At 41.4% G+C, this 20,011-nt stretch overlaps 1 protein-coding gene across 1 annotated transcript in view; it reads left to right on the top strand.

Moving 5' to 3' along the window:
* Positions 1-292: 292 nt before the first annotated feature.
* The window catches only part of LOC137283450 (uncharacterized), a 37,979-nt gene continuing 18,260 nt past the window's right edge, over positions 293-20,011 (top strand). Inside the window, exons 1-14 of the mRNA XM_067814952.1 lie at positions 293-503; positions 1,579-2,396; positions 5,647-5,849; positions 6,502-6,617; positions 7,306-7,517; positions 8,705-8,824; positions 9,329-9,454; positions 10,667-10,878; positions 11,313-11,461; positions 13,924-14,023; positions 14,706-14,921; positions 16,320-16,644; positions 18,377-18,529; positions 19,626-19,772. Coding sequence (XP_067671053.1) covers positions 424-503; positions 1,579-2,396; positions 5,647-5,849; positions 6,502-6,617; positions 7,306-7,517; positions 8,705-8,824; positions 9,329-9,454; positions 10,667-10,878; positions 11,313-11,461; positions 13,924-14,023; positions 14,706-14,921; positions 16,320-16,644; positions 18,377-18,529; positions 19,626-19,772 — 2,977 coding nt within the window. The 5' untranslated portion in view covers positions 293-423. The remainder of the gene's footprint in view (positions 504-1,578; positions 2,397-5,646; positions 5,850-6,501; positions 6,618-7,305; positions 7,518-8,704; positions 8,825-9,328; positions 9,455-10,666; positions 10,879-11,312; positions 11,462-13,923; positions 14,024-14,705; positions 14,922-16,319; positions 16,645-18,376; positions 18,530-19,625; positions 19,773-20,011) is intronic.

Genomic DNA, 20,011 nt, shown 5'->3' with positions numbered 1-20,011 from the left:
CATTTCTGGTGCCCACTGCCTCGATCTTGCCGGAATATTGCTAAAAGCCCCGAAAAACCCAACTCACTCACTCACTCACTCCTAGTGAGTCTGTAGTGTTATAACAACCTTAGTCCCACTCATGTGCTGGATAAGTCCCAGCTGGATGAGAATATTGACTTGTTGACACGCGGACAGTCAGCGTCACCACAAAGATCCTTTGCGACATAACTCAACGTATTCAAATACACTAGAGCTGACATGTTCACTGAGACATGGGTCATTGTTATTGCTTACGCGACCATGGACAGCTGTTGCTATGGACGCTACAACATGGATTACATGAACCCGGAAGTATCGACGGCCAAATCTGTGACAGGCATACTAGAGCCAGAGATAACACACTGGACATAACTTTGTAAAATAGTGTGACTCCTCAATACCATGGGTTGTGGCAGCAGCCAAAGTGGCAAAACACAGCCAGACCAAGCATTGTCACATCCATGGCAACCACATTCGAGCAGGTATGTTACATATTATATTAATGTAAATTATTCAATGAGTCATGCAGTTCAATGGGCGTTTAGCAGCCTTGTCGCATACATATTGCACTGTATTGATTAAGATTAATCAATGCCCGCAAATAAAACCATTTTGTCATTAATAATATTGTTCCGGAAATCGAGCTTGTTGTGTGGCGAAGGGAGACAACTCACGATATGTTGTTGTTGTCCACAATAGAAAGAAACAGTTGTAAAATGTCAAGAAAACAGGAACGCGAAATGACCGATGTGTGTGCGAGTGCGTATGTGTGTCCCTTTTCGCTGTTTTGGTTTCGATTCCCACTTTCTCAACAACCAATGACTATTTTCAAATCCTTTGTGGTTATACCGAGATAACATTGTGGTGTGTATTTCGCAGCGCCTTACCTAAATTCACTGGTACTGTTTTAGCTGCTCGGATATTTTATGTTGTAAAAAGAACTATCTAAAGGTTTTCAAACCCCATCTTGTTGTCCTTCCTTTGCTACATGTCAAGCATAAATTGTGCACAAAAATATGACTTGTAGCGAGGAGTGATGAGGGTTATTTTGTTCCAGTGGAAATACGATTTTGTTATGATGTTGTAGCGACATTATTTATTTCAAAGTACATAAACGAAAAAGACAACTCCAAAAGCATTTACTGAAAAATGCGTTCTTCGTTTTGAGATAAACTTGGCGCTTGTTAAATGCGCTATTAGCAATATTCGACCATTATCATTGCGGGGACACCGGAAATGAGCGGGGTTCGAACCCAGGATTTTAGTATGATCTGCTGTCGCACCTTACCAACCAATGAAGGCATGAAATGATGCAGAGTTTAGGAATTTTCCACTTTACCGAAACCCATCAGCACGAATATTTGTTTTATTATTTTTATTTATTATAGGATATTAACTTTATTTATCGCACATATCGCTCTAGGCGCTCGTGTGCTGCAAAGTAAGGATCGTAGTCGAAATGAATAATTCATTAACCTAGAACCCAAATACTCAAAAACTGAAATCGAATATTAAATATTGTCTCATGTCTCAAATCCCGGTTGTGGTTTTCAACAGCGGGGATAACCATGATAAACTACGTACACCCATACGCTCACAGGCACCGATTCCGATTGACAGCAGTCAACCTCACGAGGCCACAGTGAGCCGAACGGGAGATCCGAAAGAGAGAAACCCGGAAATAAATTCATCGGCTGGTGAGGATAAGAAGCTCCGCGAAGAGATTCCGAATGAAGAAACGAAGCACCGCGAAGAGATTCCGAATGAAGAAACGAAGCACCGCGAAGAGACTCCGAATGAAGAAACGAAGCACCGTGAAGAGATTTCTAACGAAGATAAATCGGCAACGGCGACAACACCAACGGATGCGGGTCCAACAGGCACTAATGGTGGTCCAGAAGATGATTCGGATATCCGCGGACTGGAAGAGATTCACGGGAACGATTGTTCGGATAAGAGTCAAGAACCACATGTCGTGCCTGATGTACGAAACGAAGAACTTTCCAAACAGGCAATGATCGATGTCGTGGAACATTCGGAAAACACACGGTCCGAAATCCAAGAGCGAGGTCAAATTGACCCGGGGGTTTTGGAACGTTCTGGGAATATAGTCGCAAACAGAGCGAGTATTCAAACCATTAGGGAGCAGAGATCATTAGATGAACATGGCGAAAAGGATCATATTTCCATAGAAACTAGAGACAAAGACAACGGGAACGACATCGGCGACAGGACTGATGAGCGCGGTACGGAACACGAGGAGAGGAATGTGTCTATGGACGATATAAAGCAAGGCCTGCTCTATGGGGATGCAAGCGTTCCGTGCCCAAAAACAGCAAAGATAGTAAGAATCTTCATCAGCAGTACATTCACAGGTGAGTATTAAGTAGCTGAGTGTGAGAGTGAACATGTGCGTCTTTGCGTGCGTGCGTGTTTGGAGGTGGGTGATTGTGGTTGAGTTTGGTGGTGAAGTAGATAAAACGTCTCGCTAAAGGATGTTAGATCCGGGGATCGATGCGCGAGTCGCGTCATACATAGATATGCTAAAGGATGGTACTTGAAGTAATCATCAGAGCTGTATGATAAAGAATGTCCCAACCAAGACCAAAACACTACAGTGAGAATTATGAATGAATGATGAGGTTGGTTTACAGCAACTTTGAACATGATGGCAACATGATGCTTGTCGTAGACGTTTTAACATGATGACTAAATGTTTGTCCTAGACATTTCAATGTGGCATGATGCTTGTCGTAGACGTTTTAACATGATGACTTAATGTTTGTCCTAGACATTTCAATGTGGCATGATGCTTGTCGTAGACGTTTTAACATGATGACTTAATGTTTGTCCTAGACATTTCAATGTGGCATGATGCTTGTCGTAGACGTTTTAACATGATGACTAAATGTTTGTCCTAGACATTTCAATGTGGCATGATGCTTGTCCTAGACGTTTTAACATGATGACTAAATGTTTGTCCTAGACATTTCAATGTGGCATGATGCTTGTCGTAGACGTTTTAACATGATGACTTAATGTTTGTCCTAGACATTTCAATGTGGCATGATGCTTGTCGTAGACGTTTTAACATGATGACTAAATGTTTGTCCTAGACATTTCAATGTCGCATGATGCTTGTCGTAGACGTTTTAACATGATGACTTAATGTTTGTCCTAGACATTTCAATGTCGCATGATGCTTGTCCTAGACGTTTTAACATGATGACTAAATGTTTGTCCTAGACATTTCAATGTCGCATGATGCTTGTCGTAGACGTTTTAACATGATGACTTAATGTTTGTCCTAGACATTTCAATGTGGCATGATGCTTGTCGTAGACGTTTTAACATGATGACTAAATGTTTGTCCTAGACATTTCAATGAGGCATGATGCTTGTCGTAGACGTTTTAACATGATGACTAAATGTTTGTCCTAGACATTTCAATGTGGCATGATGCTTGTCGTAGACGTTTTAACATGATGACTAAATGTTTGTCCTAGACATTTCAATGTGGCATGATGCTTGTCGTAGACGTTTTAACATGATGACTTAATGTTTGTCCTAGACATTTCAATGTCGCATGATGCTTGTCGTAGACGTTTTAACATGATGACTAAATGTTTGTCCTAGACATTTCAATGTGGCATGATGCTTGTCGTAGACGTTTTAACATGATGACTTAATGTTTGTCCTAGACATTTCAATGTGGCATGATGCTTGTCCTAGACGTTTTAACATGATGACTTAGTGTTTGTCCTAGACATTTCAATGTGGCATGATGCTTGTCGTAGACGTTTTAACATGATGACTTAATGTTTGTCCTAGACATTTCAATGTGGCATGATGCTTGTCGTAGACGTTTTAACATGATGACTAAATGTTTGTCCTAGACATTTCAATGTGGCATGATGCTTGTCCTAGACGTTTTAACATGATGACTAAATGTTTGTCCTAGACATTTCAATGTGGCATGATGCTTGTCGTAGACGTTTTAACATGATGACTTAATGTTTGTCCTAGACATTTCAATGTGGCATGATGCTTGTCGTAGACGTTTTAACATGATGACTAAATGTTTGTCCTAGACATTTCAATGTGGCATGATGCTTGTCGTAGACGTTTTAACATGATGACTAAATGTTTGTCCTAGACATTTCAATGTGGCATGATGCTTGTCGTAGACGTTTTAACATGATGACTTAATGTTTGTCCTAGACATTTCAATGTGGCATGATGCTTGTCGTAGACGTTTTAACATGATGACTTAATGTTTGTCCTAGACATTTCAATGTCGCATGATGCTTGTCGTAGACGTTTTAACATGATGACTAAATGCTTGTCCTAGACATTTCAATGTGGCACGATGCTTGTCGTAGACGTTTTAACATGATGACTTAATGTTTGTCCTAGACATTTCAATGTGGCACGATGCTTGTCGTAGACGTTTTAACATGATGACTTAATGTTTGTCCTAGACATTTCAATGTGGCACGATGCTTGTCGTAGACGTTTTAACATGATGACTAAATGTTTGTCCTAGACATTTCAATGTGGCATGATGCTTGTCGTAGACGTTTTAACATGATGACTTAATGTTTGTCCTAGACATTTCAATGTGGCATGATGCTTGTCGTAGACGTTTTAACATGATGACTAAATGTTTGTCCTAGACATTTCAATGTGGCATGATGCTTGTCGTAGACGTTTTAACATGATGACTAAATGTTTGTCCTAGACATTTCAATGTGGCATGATGCTTGTCCTAGACGTTTTAACATGATGACTTAATGTTTGTCCTAGACATTTCAATGTGGCATGATGCTTGTCGTAGACGTTTTAACATGATGACTTAATGTTTGTCCTAGACATTTCAATGTGGCATGATGCTTGTCGTAGACGTTTTAACATGATGACTAAATGTTTGTCCTAGACATCTTAGCATTTTGTCTTGATGCTTGTGCACATCTTAGCATTTTGTCTTGATGCTTGTCCTTCAGATTTTAACATTTTGACTTAATGTTCGTCCTAGACATTTTCAAATGACATGATGCTTGTCCTTCACACTTTAGCAGACGCTGATAAGCCCAGAAACATACATGGAAAGCAGCATTCAAATCTCTCGACCAGAGTTTTCTAGTTCTTGAGAAGCATTTAGGATTTGGTCGAACATTAATGTATGGCAGACAGGGGGGAGGGGTATTCTTTATACTACGTTCCTTAAGCATTAACCTGATAAAGGATCAAGAATGGATAACAAGTTCTTTTGTATTCTTTATAGGTTTCAGAGCAAACTGTTACTCCTTCACGTTTTGAGTTCTTTTGTAATTTTATACGACGTTTCAGAGCTAATCCTTTTGCCTTCATCACCCACCCGATGAAGGAGCAAGATTTCTTTATACGACGTTTCAGAGCTAATTGTTACTCTTTCATCATTCACCTAGTGAGGGAGCAAGAATTAGCTCTCTAAAACGCCGTATAATGAATAAAAAGAGGTTGTTATCCATAAAACGTGTCATGTATTCATAGGTTGCTCACAAACCTAAGGGAGGCAACTCTGTACGAATTCCGACGTCTTAAACATTAAACTGACAATAAACCAACTGAGATGTGTTTTATCAGACACGACGCAGGAGAGGAACTGCCTGCTGGAGAGAAGCTACCCCCTCCTCAAGGCCATGTGTAAGAAGAAGGGATACGAATTTCAACTGGTGGACATGAGGTGGGGGGTTGGGCAAGGAATAGCCAATGATCACCTGACCAGTGACATGTGCTTCCGGGAAATTGAACTCTGTCAGCAGCTCTCAACAGGGCCCAACTTTGTAGTGAGTAGACTGTCTCGCACTATTACAACCAAATTATATTCTGTTCCGCCCAGTCTTTACTGTTATACAAAAGTCCTAAATACAGCCACATCAGTGGGACTTATTTTACAATGGAAAGGCAGTTTATTGTCTTTAACAACAATTCTATTTTTCGGAGACTAAACATTATAATAATTATATGTGGTTGTTATATGTCATTGCGGATGTACAGCGCGTTTTTCTTAAATGCTGATCCTCCAATGGAGGAAGTTTGCTTTAAAGGCTGCATAAATCAATACTTCCCACATTTTGTCAGGTATTTGAAATTATTTTGTTACATAATGTTATTAAGTTGTAAGAAGACTGGAGTCGTTGAAAATTTCAAAGACATTGTCGTTAATATCTCTTAAACTTGCTACAATTATGCATTATTTACTTTTTACTTCTCTTTTCCTTCTATCGCTAACTACTTCTGTACCAAATTAGCATGGGTCGGTGGGATAGGCAAGTGGTTAATGCGTTCGTTAGTCACGCCAAAGGCCCGGGTTTTCCCACATGGGTACAATATGTGAAGCCCATTTCTGGTGGCCCCAGTCGTGATATTGCTTGAATATCGCTAGAAGCGGTGTAAAACTATACTCACTCACTCACCCATGTGATACCTGTATTTCAGACGCTGTTATCTCACAGATATGGTAATTATGCGTATCCACGTCAGATCGAGGCTCAACTCTTCAGACAGCTCATGGCGACTGTGACGTCACAGAAAAATAAGGCGCTCATGGAGAAGCAAGTATACGGAGGATCGTCATAATTTCATAATGAAGACAAGTTAGAATTGGTTTTCAGCAACTCAGTTGCTTGTCGTGAGAGGCAACTAACGGGATCAGGTGGTCAGACTCGCTGACGTGGTTGACACATGTCATCGTATCCCAGCTGCGTACATCTACGTTCATGCTATTGATCATTGGACTGTCTGGTCCAGATTCAACTATTTACAGACCGCCGCCATATAGCTGGAATATTGCTGAATGCAACATTAAACAACCAACAAACAAAATGAGATGTCTTTGATTTTAGTTTTAAGCATTTTTTATTTTGTTTTGGGGTTCAAGATGGGGAGGGGTGGTGGTATGTATATGCCGGTGGTCTATAAACAATGGAGTCTGCACCAAACAATCCATTGATTGCATAAATATCGATCCACGCAATTCGGATACGATGACGTGTCAACCAAGTCAGCAAGCCTGACCACCTGATCCCGATAGTAGCCTTTTCGACAAGCATGGATTGCTGAATAGCATTTTTTGCTCGGATCTTCACGGGTCCGCGTAACTTGATATCTCTGAGTACACGAAACCAAACCAAGCAAATTCACTGGCTAGTGCGACGTCCTTAGAGCATCCCAAACAGTTATGGTCTTTGGTTCGGAATCCAGATTTGCAAATTATATTTTATCACTCATTCACTGTTTCAGGTGGTTCATTGAAGACACCAACGCCGATCCCCCACAATACATACTACTCCCTGTCAGCACACACTACCCCCAGTTCATGTCCCCTGACTTTGACGTCTACAACAAGAACCGGAAACTGTGGGGCAATGACTGTAACGACATCATAAGCATCCTCATAGCTGCTGCCGAGGAGGTCCTTGATGAGGAAAAGGCTTCAAGCTTTATTCTTGGGGGTAAATGGTGGATTATGTGGATTTGGCGGCATTGTGGAATCATAAACACCCTCATAGCTGCTGCCGAGGAGGTCCTTGATGAGGAAAAGGCTTTAAGGCTCATTCTTGGGGGTACATGATGTATTATGTGGGTTTGGCGGCATGGCAGAATCATAAACACCCTCATAGCTGCTGCCGAGGAGGTCCTTGGTGAGGAAAGGGCTTTAAGGTTAATTCTTGGGGGTACATGATGTATTATGTGGGTTTGGCGGCATGGCAGAATCATACATTCAAAGCTGCTGCCGAGGAGGTCCTTGATGAGGAAAAGGCTTCAAGCTTTATTCTTGGGGGTAAATGATGTATTATGTAGGTTTGGCGGCATTGTGGAATCATAAACTCAAAGCTGCTGGAAGGCAGATCCTTGATAAGGAAAACTCTTCTAGCTTCATTCTAGGGTTATGTGTAAATATTATATTTTGGTACCTCAGTATGAGCGTGAAGAATCGGACCGATACTAGACGGTTGGGTAGCCTTATGGTTAAAACGTCTGTTCGTCGCGTCGAAGACCCGGGTTCGATTTCCCATATGGGTACAATGTCTGAATCCCATTTCTGGTGTCCGCCACGCGTGATATTGCTGGAAAATTGCTAAAAGCGGCAAAAAAAATAATTTCACTCACTCATTATAGAGTCACGCCGCATTGTGTCGAATTCCCGGTTCTGTCGATCTGTCAGTCGTGACCAGACAAACACACGCTTATCTATTACTATTTTAACTGATGTGTTTACGGCAAATAGTTTATGAGGATAACACCCTGGTTGTCAACGGCGTCTGTCTAATTATCTTTCACATCAACTGAAATAATATTTCCAAGTGGCGATACTGACATTTATCACTTTACGACTTACACCTCAGTTGATACATTTATACTTTCAACCATGCTAATCTAAAAACGAAACAACCACCCTGTCATGTCTGAGGGAAACCACTCTGCACTGCATGTACAAGCGCTTTAATCATCTGAGCAGCCCATGCCCCGTTGATTGTAAATCAAGTATGAGGGAAAGAAGATACTGCAGCATATGTGCAATCCGTGATGTTTGTTTCAGTTTGGTAGCCTGTCGAGGAAAGGGTTCGCCCGTAACGCATAAGACCCTGTTCGATTCCCAACTTGGGTACAGTGTGAAACCATGAGTACTTGGTTTCAGTTACAGAACGAGAGATTGAGGAGGGCATACTGAAGAACTTCAGGAGTGATGAGTGTTTTTGGCTGAAACGGGAGATACGGGATCTCGATTTAGGCCATGAAAGTATATCCAGATATAAAGGTAATTTGTACTGTTCTCTCATACCTTTGGTAAATTGATAAGAATATCATCCCAGTAACCCGTGAAGGTCCCGGGGTAGAATAGGTCTTCAGCAACCCATGCTTGCCATAAATGAGACTATGCTTGTCTTAAGGGGCGACTAACGGGATCGGGTGGTCAGACTCGCTGACTTGGTTGACACTTGTCGTCGGTTCCCAATTATGCAGATCGATGCTCATGTTGTTGATCACTAGATTGTCTGGTCCAGACTCGGTTATTTACAGACAGCCGCCATATAGCTGGAATCTTGCTGAGTGTGGCTCAGAGGAACATTAATTAGCGTGATTGTATCAGATTTGATGGATATTTCGAGAAAAATGATATTACGACAATAGAGTGACGTCACTGTTAGTATATAAATGATGATATCCGACAATAGTATACATTGAGGCCAGTTTACTTTAAAGATAGCGGGGAAAGGGTGTTTCACGTTAAACACAATGCTGTAATTGCATTTTAATTCAGACACCGTGGGCGAGGACGACCGGGCACTACGGAACGCTCGGCTCTTTAACAACCTTGAGAACAAGCTGAAGACCACACTCCCTGCGTCCAGTATAGAGAACATTTCAGTGGACTGGTCTGATAATGGTAAGTGCTACTAGAGACTACTACTCTAACATAGAGACGATTTCAGTGGATTGTAAGATGAAGGTAAGTGCTACTGGGGACATTACAAACTCGGTCTAGCATAGAGACGATTTCAGTGAACTCAGATATTGGTAGGTGATAATATGACCACTACCACTTGTGTCCAGTATAGAGACGAGTTCGTATATTTCCAGATAGTGGGAGATGGTACTGGAAACATTATTACCCGTGTCCAGTATAAAGGGGATACGTCAGGACGTGTCATGTGTTCAGCCATGGTATATGTATAATACCTCAACACTTGCAACAATATAATACCTCAACACTTGCAACAATATAATACCTCAACACTTGCAACAATATAATACCTCAACACTTGCAACAATATAATACCTCAACACTTGCAACAATATAATACCTCAACACTTGCAACAATGTAATACCTCAACACTTGCAACAATATAATACCTCAACACTTGCAACAATATAATACCTCAACACTTGCAACAATATAATACCTCAACACTTGCAACAATGTAATACCTCAACACTTGCAACAATGTAATACCTCAACACTTGCAACAATATAATACCTCAACACTTGCAACAATATAATACCTCAACACTTGCAACAATATAATACCTCAACACTTGCAACAATGTAATACCTCAACACTTGCAACAATATAATACCTCAACACTTGCAACAATATAATACCTCAACACTTGCAACAATATAATACCTCAACACTTGCAACAATGTAATACCTCAACACTTGCAACAATATAATACCTCAACACTTGCAACAATGTAATACCTCAACACTTGCAACAATATAATACCTCAACACTTGCAACAATATAATACCTCAACACTTGCAACAATATAATACCTCAACACTTGCAACAATATAATACCTCAACACTTGCAACAATGTAATACCTCAACACTTGCAACAATATAATACCTCAACACTTGCAACAATATAATACCTCAACACTTGCAACAATGTAATACCTCAACACTTGCAACAATATAATACCTCAACACTTGCAACAATGTAATACCTCAACACTTGCAACAATATAATACCTCAACACTTGCAACAATATAATACCTCAACACTTGCAACAATATAATACCTCAACACTTGCAGATTTGCGTTGTATGATTATCAAATTCATTTTAGGCAAAATCAATTCTGTTTTCAGCCATTGACCCGCATTCCATCCCTAAGCACAGGGAATACATTGACGAACTGTGTACAGCGTTTGAAACCCGAGTGGAGGACAATTTCAACAGGGCAGTAGAAGCCCTCAGTTCCGAGGGTCTTAACGACAGACTACTAGCGGAATTGGCCCAGCATACGGCCTTAGCGCAGGCCAAGTGCAAGGACTTTTATGGAAGGGAAGACTTAATGAAGGTCGGTTTCACAATAATAAACTCGATTCCATTGTCCATTTACTCTTGCAGGAAAAAAAGATGTCTTTAATAATAAGTAACTGTGTAAATAAACGTGAAATAGTTCACGGATGTGTGTGAATGAGTATGGTGTTTTGCCGCTTCTAGCAGTATTCAAGTGATATCACGATGGTGATACCACATATCGACACCATAAATAAGGCTTCATGCATCATACCCAGTTGGGGACTGGAACCCGGGTCTTCGACGTATCCAGCGAACTCTTGACCCACCATTTTACAAGGGGGGTTGATCTAGCGGTCTGAAATGTTGCAGTGCCCCAAACAACATTCATGATCCCTCACCCTGACAGCTTCAAAATAGAGTATATACAAGATTACGCAAGGTTACCATGGTAATATGGAACTCTGAATAAGTGTTATTGTAATATTACAGAAAATCAAGTCGTATGTCCTTTCTGTGAAAGTGCCGAACAAGCCTTTGCTCATATTTGGAACTTCCGGAAGTGGCAAAACAACAATCATTGCCAGGACAATGAAGGAGACTTCAGAATGGAGAGAAGGAAAGGTTGCTATAGTTACCAGGTAACTTTGGAGTCTTACTGGCGATGTGTTTATGAAGGCATCAGGGTTTACTGTAATACGATCGCTATATCATACGTATGTATAAGTATGTTTGTCTAATATTTTTTTCATTTTTGAACTGTTTAAAAGTCGATTTTTCATTCAAGGTAGGCGAATCGTGATGTAAGTGTGATACATTTCAGTGTGAATTATACATCAACTATTAAGGATTCAGGTAGCGCCCGTCTAATGCGTATTGAGTTATATGATTAGCATGCTGGTAAATACAGGTTAATGTCGAATGATCTCTTAACCAAATTGTTCCACATCCAGGTTCATAGGTCTCACGACCCGTGAAGGTCCCGGGGTAGAATAGGCCTTCAGCAACCCATGCTTGCCATAAAAGGCGACTCAGCTTGTCGTAAGAGGCGACTAACGGGATCGGGTGGTCGGGCTTGCTGACTTGGTTGACGCGTGTCATCGGTTCCCAATTGCGCAGATCGATGCTCATGTTGTTGATCACTGGCTTGTCTGGTCCAGACTCGATTATTTACAGACCGCCGCCATATAGCTGTAATATTGCTGAGTGCGGCGTAAAACTAAACTCACTCACTCACTCACTCATAGGTCTCACCGACTTTCAGTCAGCTGTAACGTTCCTTTCCTCCGGCATTTATTCTTCACGCCATGACGTTGATAAAGTAATGTTTAAAACTATGTACTGTATACCCAACAACAGTTTTGATTCAGTTAATACACCTGTCTGTATTGGCTATTTTAGAGCGTAATCTACCCAAGAGTTATTTCCCCTTGGACACACTCATTGTGGGATGAGAGCAGAACACGTGTATGGGGAAAAAAGATAAAGTTTGTTCTAATCGAGACAACGGTTCAGTAAATGTTATATGTACGTACACACACACGCGTGTACGTGTGTGTGCGCGCACGCGTGTGTGTGTGTGTGTGTGTGCGCGCGCATGAACTGCACGAGAATCATGCATCAAGTTGCTGTAAAGCATGTATAAATATCGTGCATGTGAGCAACTGCGTTTAGGTGTAAACATTTGCTGACAATTTACTAATTGTCACTCATTTATCATTTATTGCACTCGTAACAATAAACTTTTCAACGTTACGAATTTGTCTAACAATACGTCAGTTCATGTGTGAACAGTACCTTTATAAGTGTGGAATATTTTGCAAAACTTGGTTGATGAAGTTGATTCTCAACTTTCGATGGGTAGTATAATATCTGAGGCCTTTAACGTGCATTTAGAAGTAATGCATTTAAGGGAGAGAATGTTTACGGATGTCAACGTCTCTACTATAAGGAACACAACGTTTTCGGAATCTGTCATCCCATGCATGAGTAAAGATGTACTGTGAAACGATGTGCCTGTCATAATAAAGAATGAATGAGTGAGTGAGTGAGATTAGTTTTACACTAGGAATGGGCTTCACTTTCATAATAAAGAGGCTGACATCTATCAAATGAATATACTCCGAAACGCTGTTTTCCTTATAACAAACAAGCTGACTTCAATAACTGAAGCTCCATTATATCTTTAGTCATTCATCAGGTGAATGGGGGCGGTGGGGTAGCGTTCGCTCGTCACACCTAAGACCCGGGTTCGATTCCCCACATGGGCACAATGAGTGAAGCCCATTTTCCGGAATATTGCTAAAAAGTGGCGTAAAACTAAACTCACTCACTCACTCACTCACCCATCGGGTGAATGGAAAAAAACTAAGAACAAATAGCAGTATAAGTACATTTGCAACACTAATGGTCATAAGTTAACAGCAAGGGACGCCAGTAGTTAATTAGCGCTGAATAAGTGAAGGGAATGGGCAAATAGAAGCTTGGGATTTTTAATCCATACAACAATGTTGTCAGTACGTCTTATTCCTCAAAATAACGAAGCTGAGATCCATAAATTCTATTCTTTATGTGTATGTTTCATATACAGTGTTCCTAGAAATTATTGAGAAAATCTTTGTTTTTTTTCTAATGATGCTAAGATTGGAAAAAGGGCTTTCACTATGCACTAAGCATACTAAATAAGGGAGACAACTCTTGAAGGCTTAGAAGGCAGCTCATTCGTTCAAAGAATGGGAAACGACAAGGCTTTATTCGCTTATGCGGCCTTCAGATGACAAACTAACGTGAACATTCCAACCAGTCGCCACCAACGCCTATTGTCAAACTGTAGTCGACAAATAGGATCGATCTCCAATGTCACCAACATTTCCACCAAACATTTGGCGTTGTCAAACTTGAGTTTGACGCGTGACGTGTTGTCATACTCGTGTTGTTCACAAACAACTAATCGCAGTCACAGAAATTGTCACGTGATGTGACGTGGAGCTCAAATGACACATGTGTTTGACGTGTAAAAACACGAATTTGACAACTTGTAACATGTTTACATGTGTAGCCAAACTTCATTTTGACGTGTGAAGGCCGCTTTACTCACTCATAGGTTCATCGGTACGACTCGAGAGAGCTCCCGCGTGGGAACAGTGCTGGCCAGTATGACACGGCAAATCCAGAAGATCTATGGCAATGGGGATACCACAGACGTGAGTAGAACATGCTCCTATGTTTCCTTTGTCTGTTGATTGGCTAAGATGGGGTTCAGGAGGCCCAGTTACTTAGGGCGGTGCATATGAAGAAACCTTTCCCCCAGGCACACCTTTGACCGTTGGTTCAAATCTCAGACTCTAATTCTATGGAATATAAGGCTGGAATATTGCTGAGAACGGCGTAAAATTCCTTACTCCCTCCTTTAGACGAGAAGAAAGACTGAAGCGAAACAGCTCTAACACGTTTATGGATAAGGATAAGGCCCCGACAAGCCAAATCGGGACAAAACGGGGTTTAAATCCACACACAAGGGACACAACTCTTCACATCGTATTGCGTCGCCTTCGATTACGCGGGCACCTATTAACCTACTACAGAGTACAAAGGACTTACATATACATACTTACATATACAGATCGAGAGATTGCTACAGCAGAAAAGAGACTGACGGCCAGCAAAATAGACAATGCACGCTTGTGAACTTACTTTTAATAAGTGTAATCCCTTACGCGAAGTATATGGTATTTATTACAGAACCTATTGCACTGAAGATCATGTTATTCATTAAATTATTGGTTTGTTGTTGTTTTGATTTTGTTATTGGGTTGGCTTTGTGTGTTTTTGTTGTTGTTGTTGTCGCCACATGGCCTTCACAAACGTTTGAATTTTATCTTTCAGGAGTTTCAAAATTTCAATGAAACATGTGAACGGTTCACGTCCAGCTTGAACATGGCGACCAAAATGTGTCCCCTTGTGGTATTGCTGGACAGCTTCGAGCAGCTAGACCCCCTGGAGGAAGCCATGAACCTTGCGTGGATCCCAAACCCTCTTCCGCTTAACGTGAAGATAATCATCTCCTGTCTTGAAGAAGGGGCCATTAAAGATGCGCTCAGTGTAAATCTAGTCTTCATCTTTAAAATACCGCGTGCGGTGCCCTAGATATTTTTTAGAAAGTTCAACGTGTAGCTGAATGCTAATTTTTGTGCGTGAGTGAGTTTGGTTTCACGCCGCTTTTAGCAATATTTCACCAATATCACAGCGGGGAACATCACACATGAGCTTCACACAATGTGTCCATGTGGAGAATTGAACCCTATCTTTGGTGTGACGAGCGAAACTTTAACCATCTATACGGGGCAGTGGGGTAGCGCAGTGGTTAAGGCGTTCGCTTGTCCCGCCGAAGGTCCTGGTTCGACTCCCTACATGGTTACAAAGCGTGATACCCATTTCTGGTGTCCCCCGCCGTGATATTGTTGGAGTATTGATAAAACCGGCATAGAACCATACTCACTCACGCACTCACGCACGCACGCACGTATTTATGTTACAGTGGTAGTCCAGTCACATCACTGCATGTTATGTTCAGAACCGATTTCATTATCGAATTTACAGAAAGGCACAATGTCACACATTTTCTACTACATTTTGGCCCATATTATATCCTTGGGAGCATATGCACTCATTTTAGCTTCCTGTTGATACAATAAAAGACGCAGTATCCCTTACAACTTGCCGAAGATTGAAAAGTGAATCTACGGACGCACAGGTTCCTGACAGAGAACTCTTGTCCTACATGGAATGTAAACAATTGCTCCGAACATGGAAAAATGTCGCACGCGATGTTGTCGGTGTTTGCGGAGCTGGTTTGAATCACAAGTTGTCTTTAGGGTATTAGTACAGAACAGTCCAAAGGATATAACACTATGGGGCTCGCCTGAAAATGTTCTGCCGTTAGAGTGAGTGAGTGAGTGAGTTGAGTTTTACGCCGCACTCAGCAATATTACAGCTATATGGCGGCGGTCTGTAAATAATCGAGTCTGGACCAGACAATCCAGTGATCAACAACATGAGCATCGATCTGCGCAATTGGGAACCGATGACATGCGTCAACCAAGTCAGCGAGCCTGACCACCCGATCCCGTTAGTCGCCAATTACGACAAGCTGAGTCGCCTTTTATGGCAAGCATGGGTTGCTGAAGGCCTATTCTACCCCGGGACCTTCACGGGTTTCTGCCGTTAGAGGGCTCGAGAGTCGATTTAATGCAACGTTGCATTATTTCATTCGATGTCTTTCAGTATAATAGTGTTATCTAAACACGCTTTTTCTAAATAAGTGTATGGTGGCTTCCCTTGAAGGCTGATAATTAGTCCTACTGAGAGAAATTGAATATTTATATTTAGAGAAGTGTGGGGTTATGTAGTTCCTTTACAAATTTCATAATTCATAGGTAAATACCTCTATAAAACAAAAGTTTTTCCTATGTCAGATAACTCTGTAATGTTTCATTCCAGGAGAACGTTAAACCAACAGAGCACAAACTGGAAGGATTTTCCTCATTGGATGCGGTTACCACCCTGAAGCAACTGCTAAAACAGGAAGGTCGATGTTTGACAAATTCTCAGCTAGAGGAGGTTCAGGCAGCTTTTTCCAGATGCAGCCTCCCTCTGTTTGTTCGCTTGACCCTTCAGGAGGCTCTCAGGTGGAAATCATTCTCACCTCCAGCAGACACACAGTTGAAGGCAACAGTGCAGGAAGCTGTCCGTGCCTTCTTTCAACGCATTGAAGAAAATCACGGGCGTATCTTCACAAGCCATACTCTGGGATATATAACAATTGGTAAGAAGTGGCTACATACACTATGAAGTGAGGGGGCGCATTATAAATTGTTCACGAGGTCACGAGTTGGGAAGGGTGGGTGTGGGGTGGGAGGGGGGTGTACCCTCGATGTTCCCAGAGCCCGAAATGTAATTCCCCTTCTTACTGTTCACTGGGACTTCATTTGGATGGGGTTTTTTTTTTCAAAATTTGTTTATTGGAATGCGAGGCGGATCTCTTCGTAGCCATCACTAAAGTTCATTTGGTTCAAAATCGGACCGATGAATTGCAGTCTATAGCTAGCTCGAAAAATAATAAACATAACATACTCAAAGAAAACGCTGATCATAATCAGAACATCATACCAACTCTGTGAGGTTTTTGCAGAATATACTTCCTTAAAATATAGAAAAACGTTGTTTAACAAACTATCGTTAAAATATTGACACAGTTCACTAGCTGTTACGGGGCGCAGAGAAAGGGACAGCCAGGTATGCGAGGAAGCATGGAGAAAGCACAGGTTAACTTTCCCGGCACTTTGGGCACGTGATTATCGAACACCTGGCTGTGCCTTTCTATGCACTCTCCCCTCGTAATAAACAGTGAACTGTGTCAATAATTTAATGATAGTTTGTTAAACAAGTTTTGGATTATTAGGACAGAAAAACCTAAAACTTCACAGAGTTGGTATGATGTTTTCATTATGATCAGCCTTTCATTGAGTATGTTGCGCATATTAGTTTTCTGAGTTACATTGCAATTCATCACTCCGCTTTTGAGCCAAACGGACTATAGATTTTGCAGACGAGACAAGAAAAACAGATTTATAGTTACCTCCCTTCCATTGATTTGCATTCACAAAACATCGGCAATTTCCCTGCATTATGCGTGATTCAGTGTTATTCGAGGTAAAGAAGTACCACCACGAAGTACGTAATGAGTTACCATTGACTTTGAAACTATTGAAAATATTAGAAGAGTGCTTAGCTAATCAGAAAATGAGATTTATCTGTGAGATAAGCTAATCATCATTAATCATTTAATGCTGAAGATGACGAATTATCACTAATTCATAAATCGAAATTGGGGTTTCTTTTTTTACTTTTAGGTGCGAAAGTCAGTGACTAAAAATATCCAGATTAGTTTATCATAAGAGGCAAATCAACCGTAACACTTTTGACTGAAAACACATACATGCATGCTTCGGTTCTTTATTTCTGAGAACTGGTGTCACGGCATGGGATTTGTGGCATAACAGAGATTCCGCGTGTGTGCTCACACTGAAGACTAACATTTTGACTCTGAAATGAACGTATTTAACAGAAAAATAATTTTCGTAAAATATACCTGAAAATATAATGAGTAGGATAACAGGAACTTTCTTCGTCTCCAGATATCTAGACTTGCTACATGTTCTAGACTTGCACGTCAAATGTATTGGGAGGGTTGGGGGTGTCACTGGTTTTGTTCGTAACATGGAGGCGGTGTCATTTTGCACTTTGCACGTTCACATTGCATATGCTTCTCCTTAAAAATCACACATCCCATCCCCCACCTCCACCCTCCGGTAAACAGTAGACATTTTGTCACAGAAAAGTAATTTATCGGTGTGTGTTCAGATGAGACAATCACGTGACCTTCCCAATCTCTACATCGGTGTCACTGTCAAGCTGCAACTGGCTAGTTACAGTGCGACCTTGTAACCGTAACTATATGATGCTATTTATATTTTGTATTTTATTTTATTTCTTAGCTCGCCGCGGTTTGAGTGAGAGCGAGTTAGAAGACATCCTCTCTTGCGACGATGAGGTTTTGAACGAGGTGTTCAGCTTCTGGGTTCCACCGATCCGGCGGTTACCTCCCTTGATCCTGGTTAGGCTGAGGAATGACCTTGACCTGTACATAGGTAATGTCTGCTGTCACAGCTCTGACCTGGAGTTACAAAGGGGAGTTATCCCCTCACGCTGACATCATCCATGGTCATGTCATCATTAATAATAAATAAAACACACTCATGTAGGAAATAAGATTCATTTCCCTTCATAACAAATATTTACATACAACTCCATGAATTTCGTCGTTGAATTCGTCATTGCAAATTGTTGAGTCTTGCTGTGGTGGGACGGTGGCCAAGTGGTTAAGCGTTCGCTCGTCACTTTTGTCATGTGTTAAGTTTGCGAAGCCCATTTCTTGCGTCCCTGTCGAGAGTGGGCTAGGGTATTGCTGAAAGGGGCATAAAACCCAAATCACTAACTGTTCTGCGTGGTAGAGACCTACCACGATATCGATATTAATTATACCTATGATATCGGGTTCACATCATGTGTTTTGGGTTTTACATACACCCGTGTTCCTTTCTTTCCACTAGCCTTTCTCTCGTTGATAGCAGTCACAAAGTGAAGTTAGTGAGTTTAGTTTTACGCCGCACTCAGCAATACCCAAGCTATATGGCGGAGGTCTGTAGATAATCGAGTCTGGACCAGACAATCTAGTGATCGACTCGCTCTACGATGACATGTGACATGTGCTCTTAGGTTCGAGTGAGTTGAGTTTTACGCCGCACTCAGCACTATTCCAGCTATATGGCAGCGGTCTGTAAATAATCGAGTCTGGACCAGACAATCCAGTGATCAGCAGCATGAGCATGGATCTACGTAATTGGGAACCGATGATGTGTGTCAACCAAGTCAGCGAGCCTGACCACCCGATCCCGTCAGTCGCCTCCTACGACAAGCATGGGTTACTGAAGACCAATTCTAACCCAAAATACTGTTCAAAGTATTGTTGTCATCGGACAAAATAAATATTTTAAAATCATTGAGTAAATATCTTTCCGAAGTTATCCGAAGATGTAACGTAAATCACTATACTTAGGTTTACTCAGTGTGCATCTACTTTTGCCAAATGTATGTATTATGGGCATTGGACCTACATTACCGAATACATCTGTCTGTCTGTCTGTCTGTCAGTGTTGATGGACTCACTCACTCTATCATGTACAGCTCAGCGAGAGATTGACAACACACCTGTCTTGTTATGGAATCACCAGCTGTTTAAAGAAGTTGCACATGACATGTACTGCAATGACGTCACTATCACGAAGATGCTACATGAGAATTTGGCGGACTTTTTCTCGGGAAAATGGTCAGGTAAAAATCTGTGTGCTTATCGAAATATCAGTAATTTGTATACTTTGTGTAGCATCATTCACTCACATTTGCGGGATCGGGTGGTCAGACTCGCTGACTTGGTTGACACATGTCATCGGTTCCCAATTACGCAGATCGATGCTCATGTTGTTGATCACTGGATTGTCTGGTCCAGACTCGATTATTTACAGACCGCCGCCATATAGCTGGAATATTGCTGAGTGCGGCGTTAAACTAAA

This window comes from Haliotis asinina, chromosome 1, assembly GCF_037392515.1.
Source record: "Haliotis asinina isolate JCU_RB_2024 chromosome 1, JCU_Hal_asi_v2, whole genome shotgun sequence".
NCBI classification, from domain to species: Eukaryota; Metazoa; Mollusca; class Gastropoda; order Lepetellida; family Haliotidae; genus Haliotis; species Haliotis asinina.
Note: the sequence above shows the minus strand (reverse complement) of the source record. Positions and strands in the feature narration are given on the sequence as shown.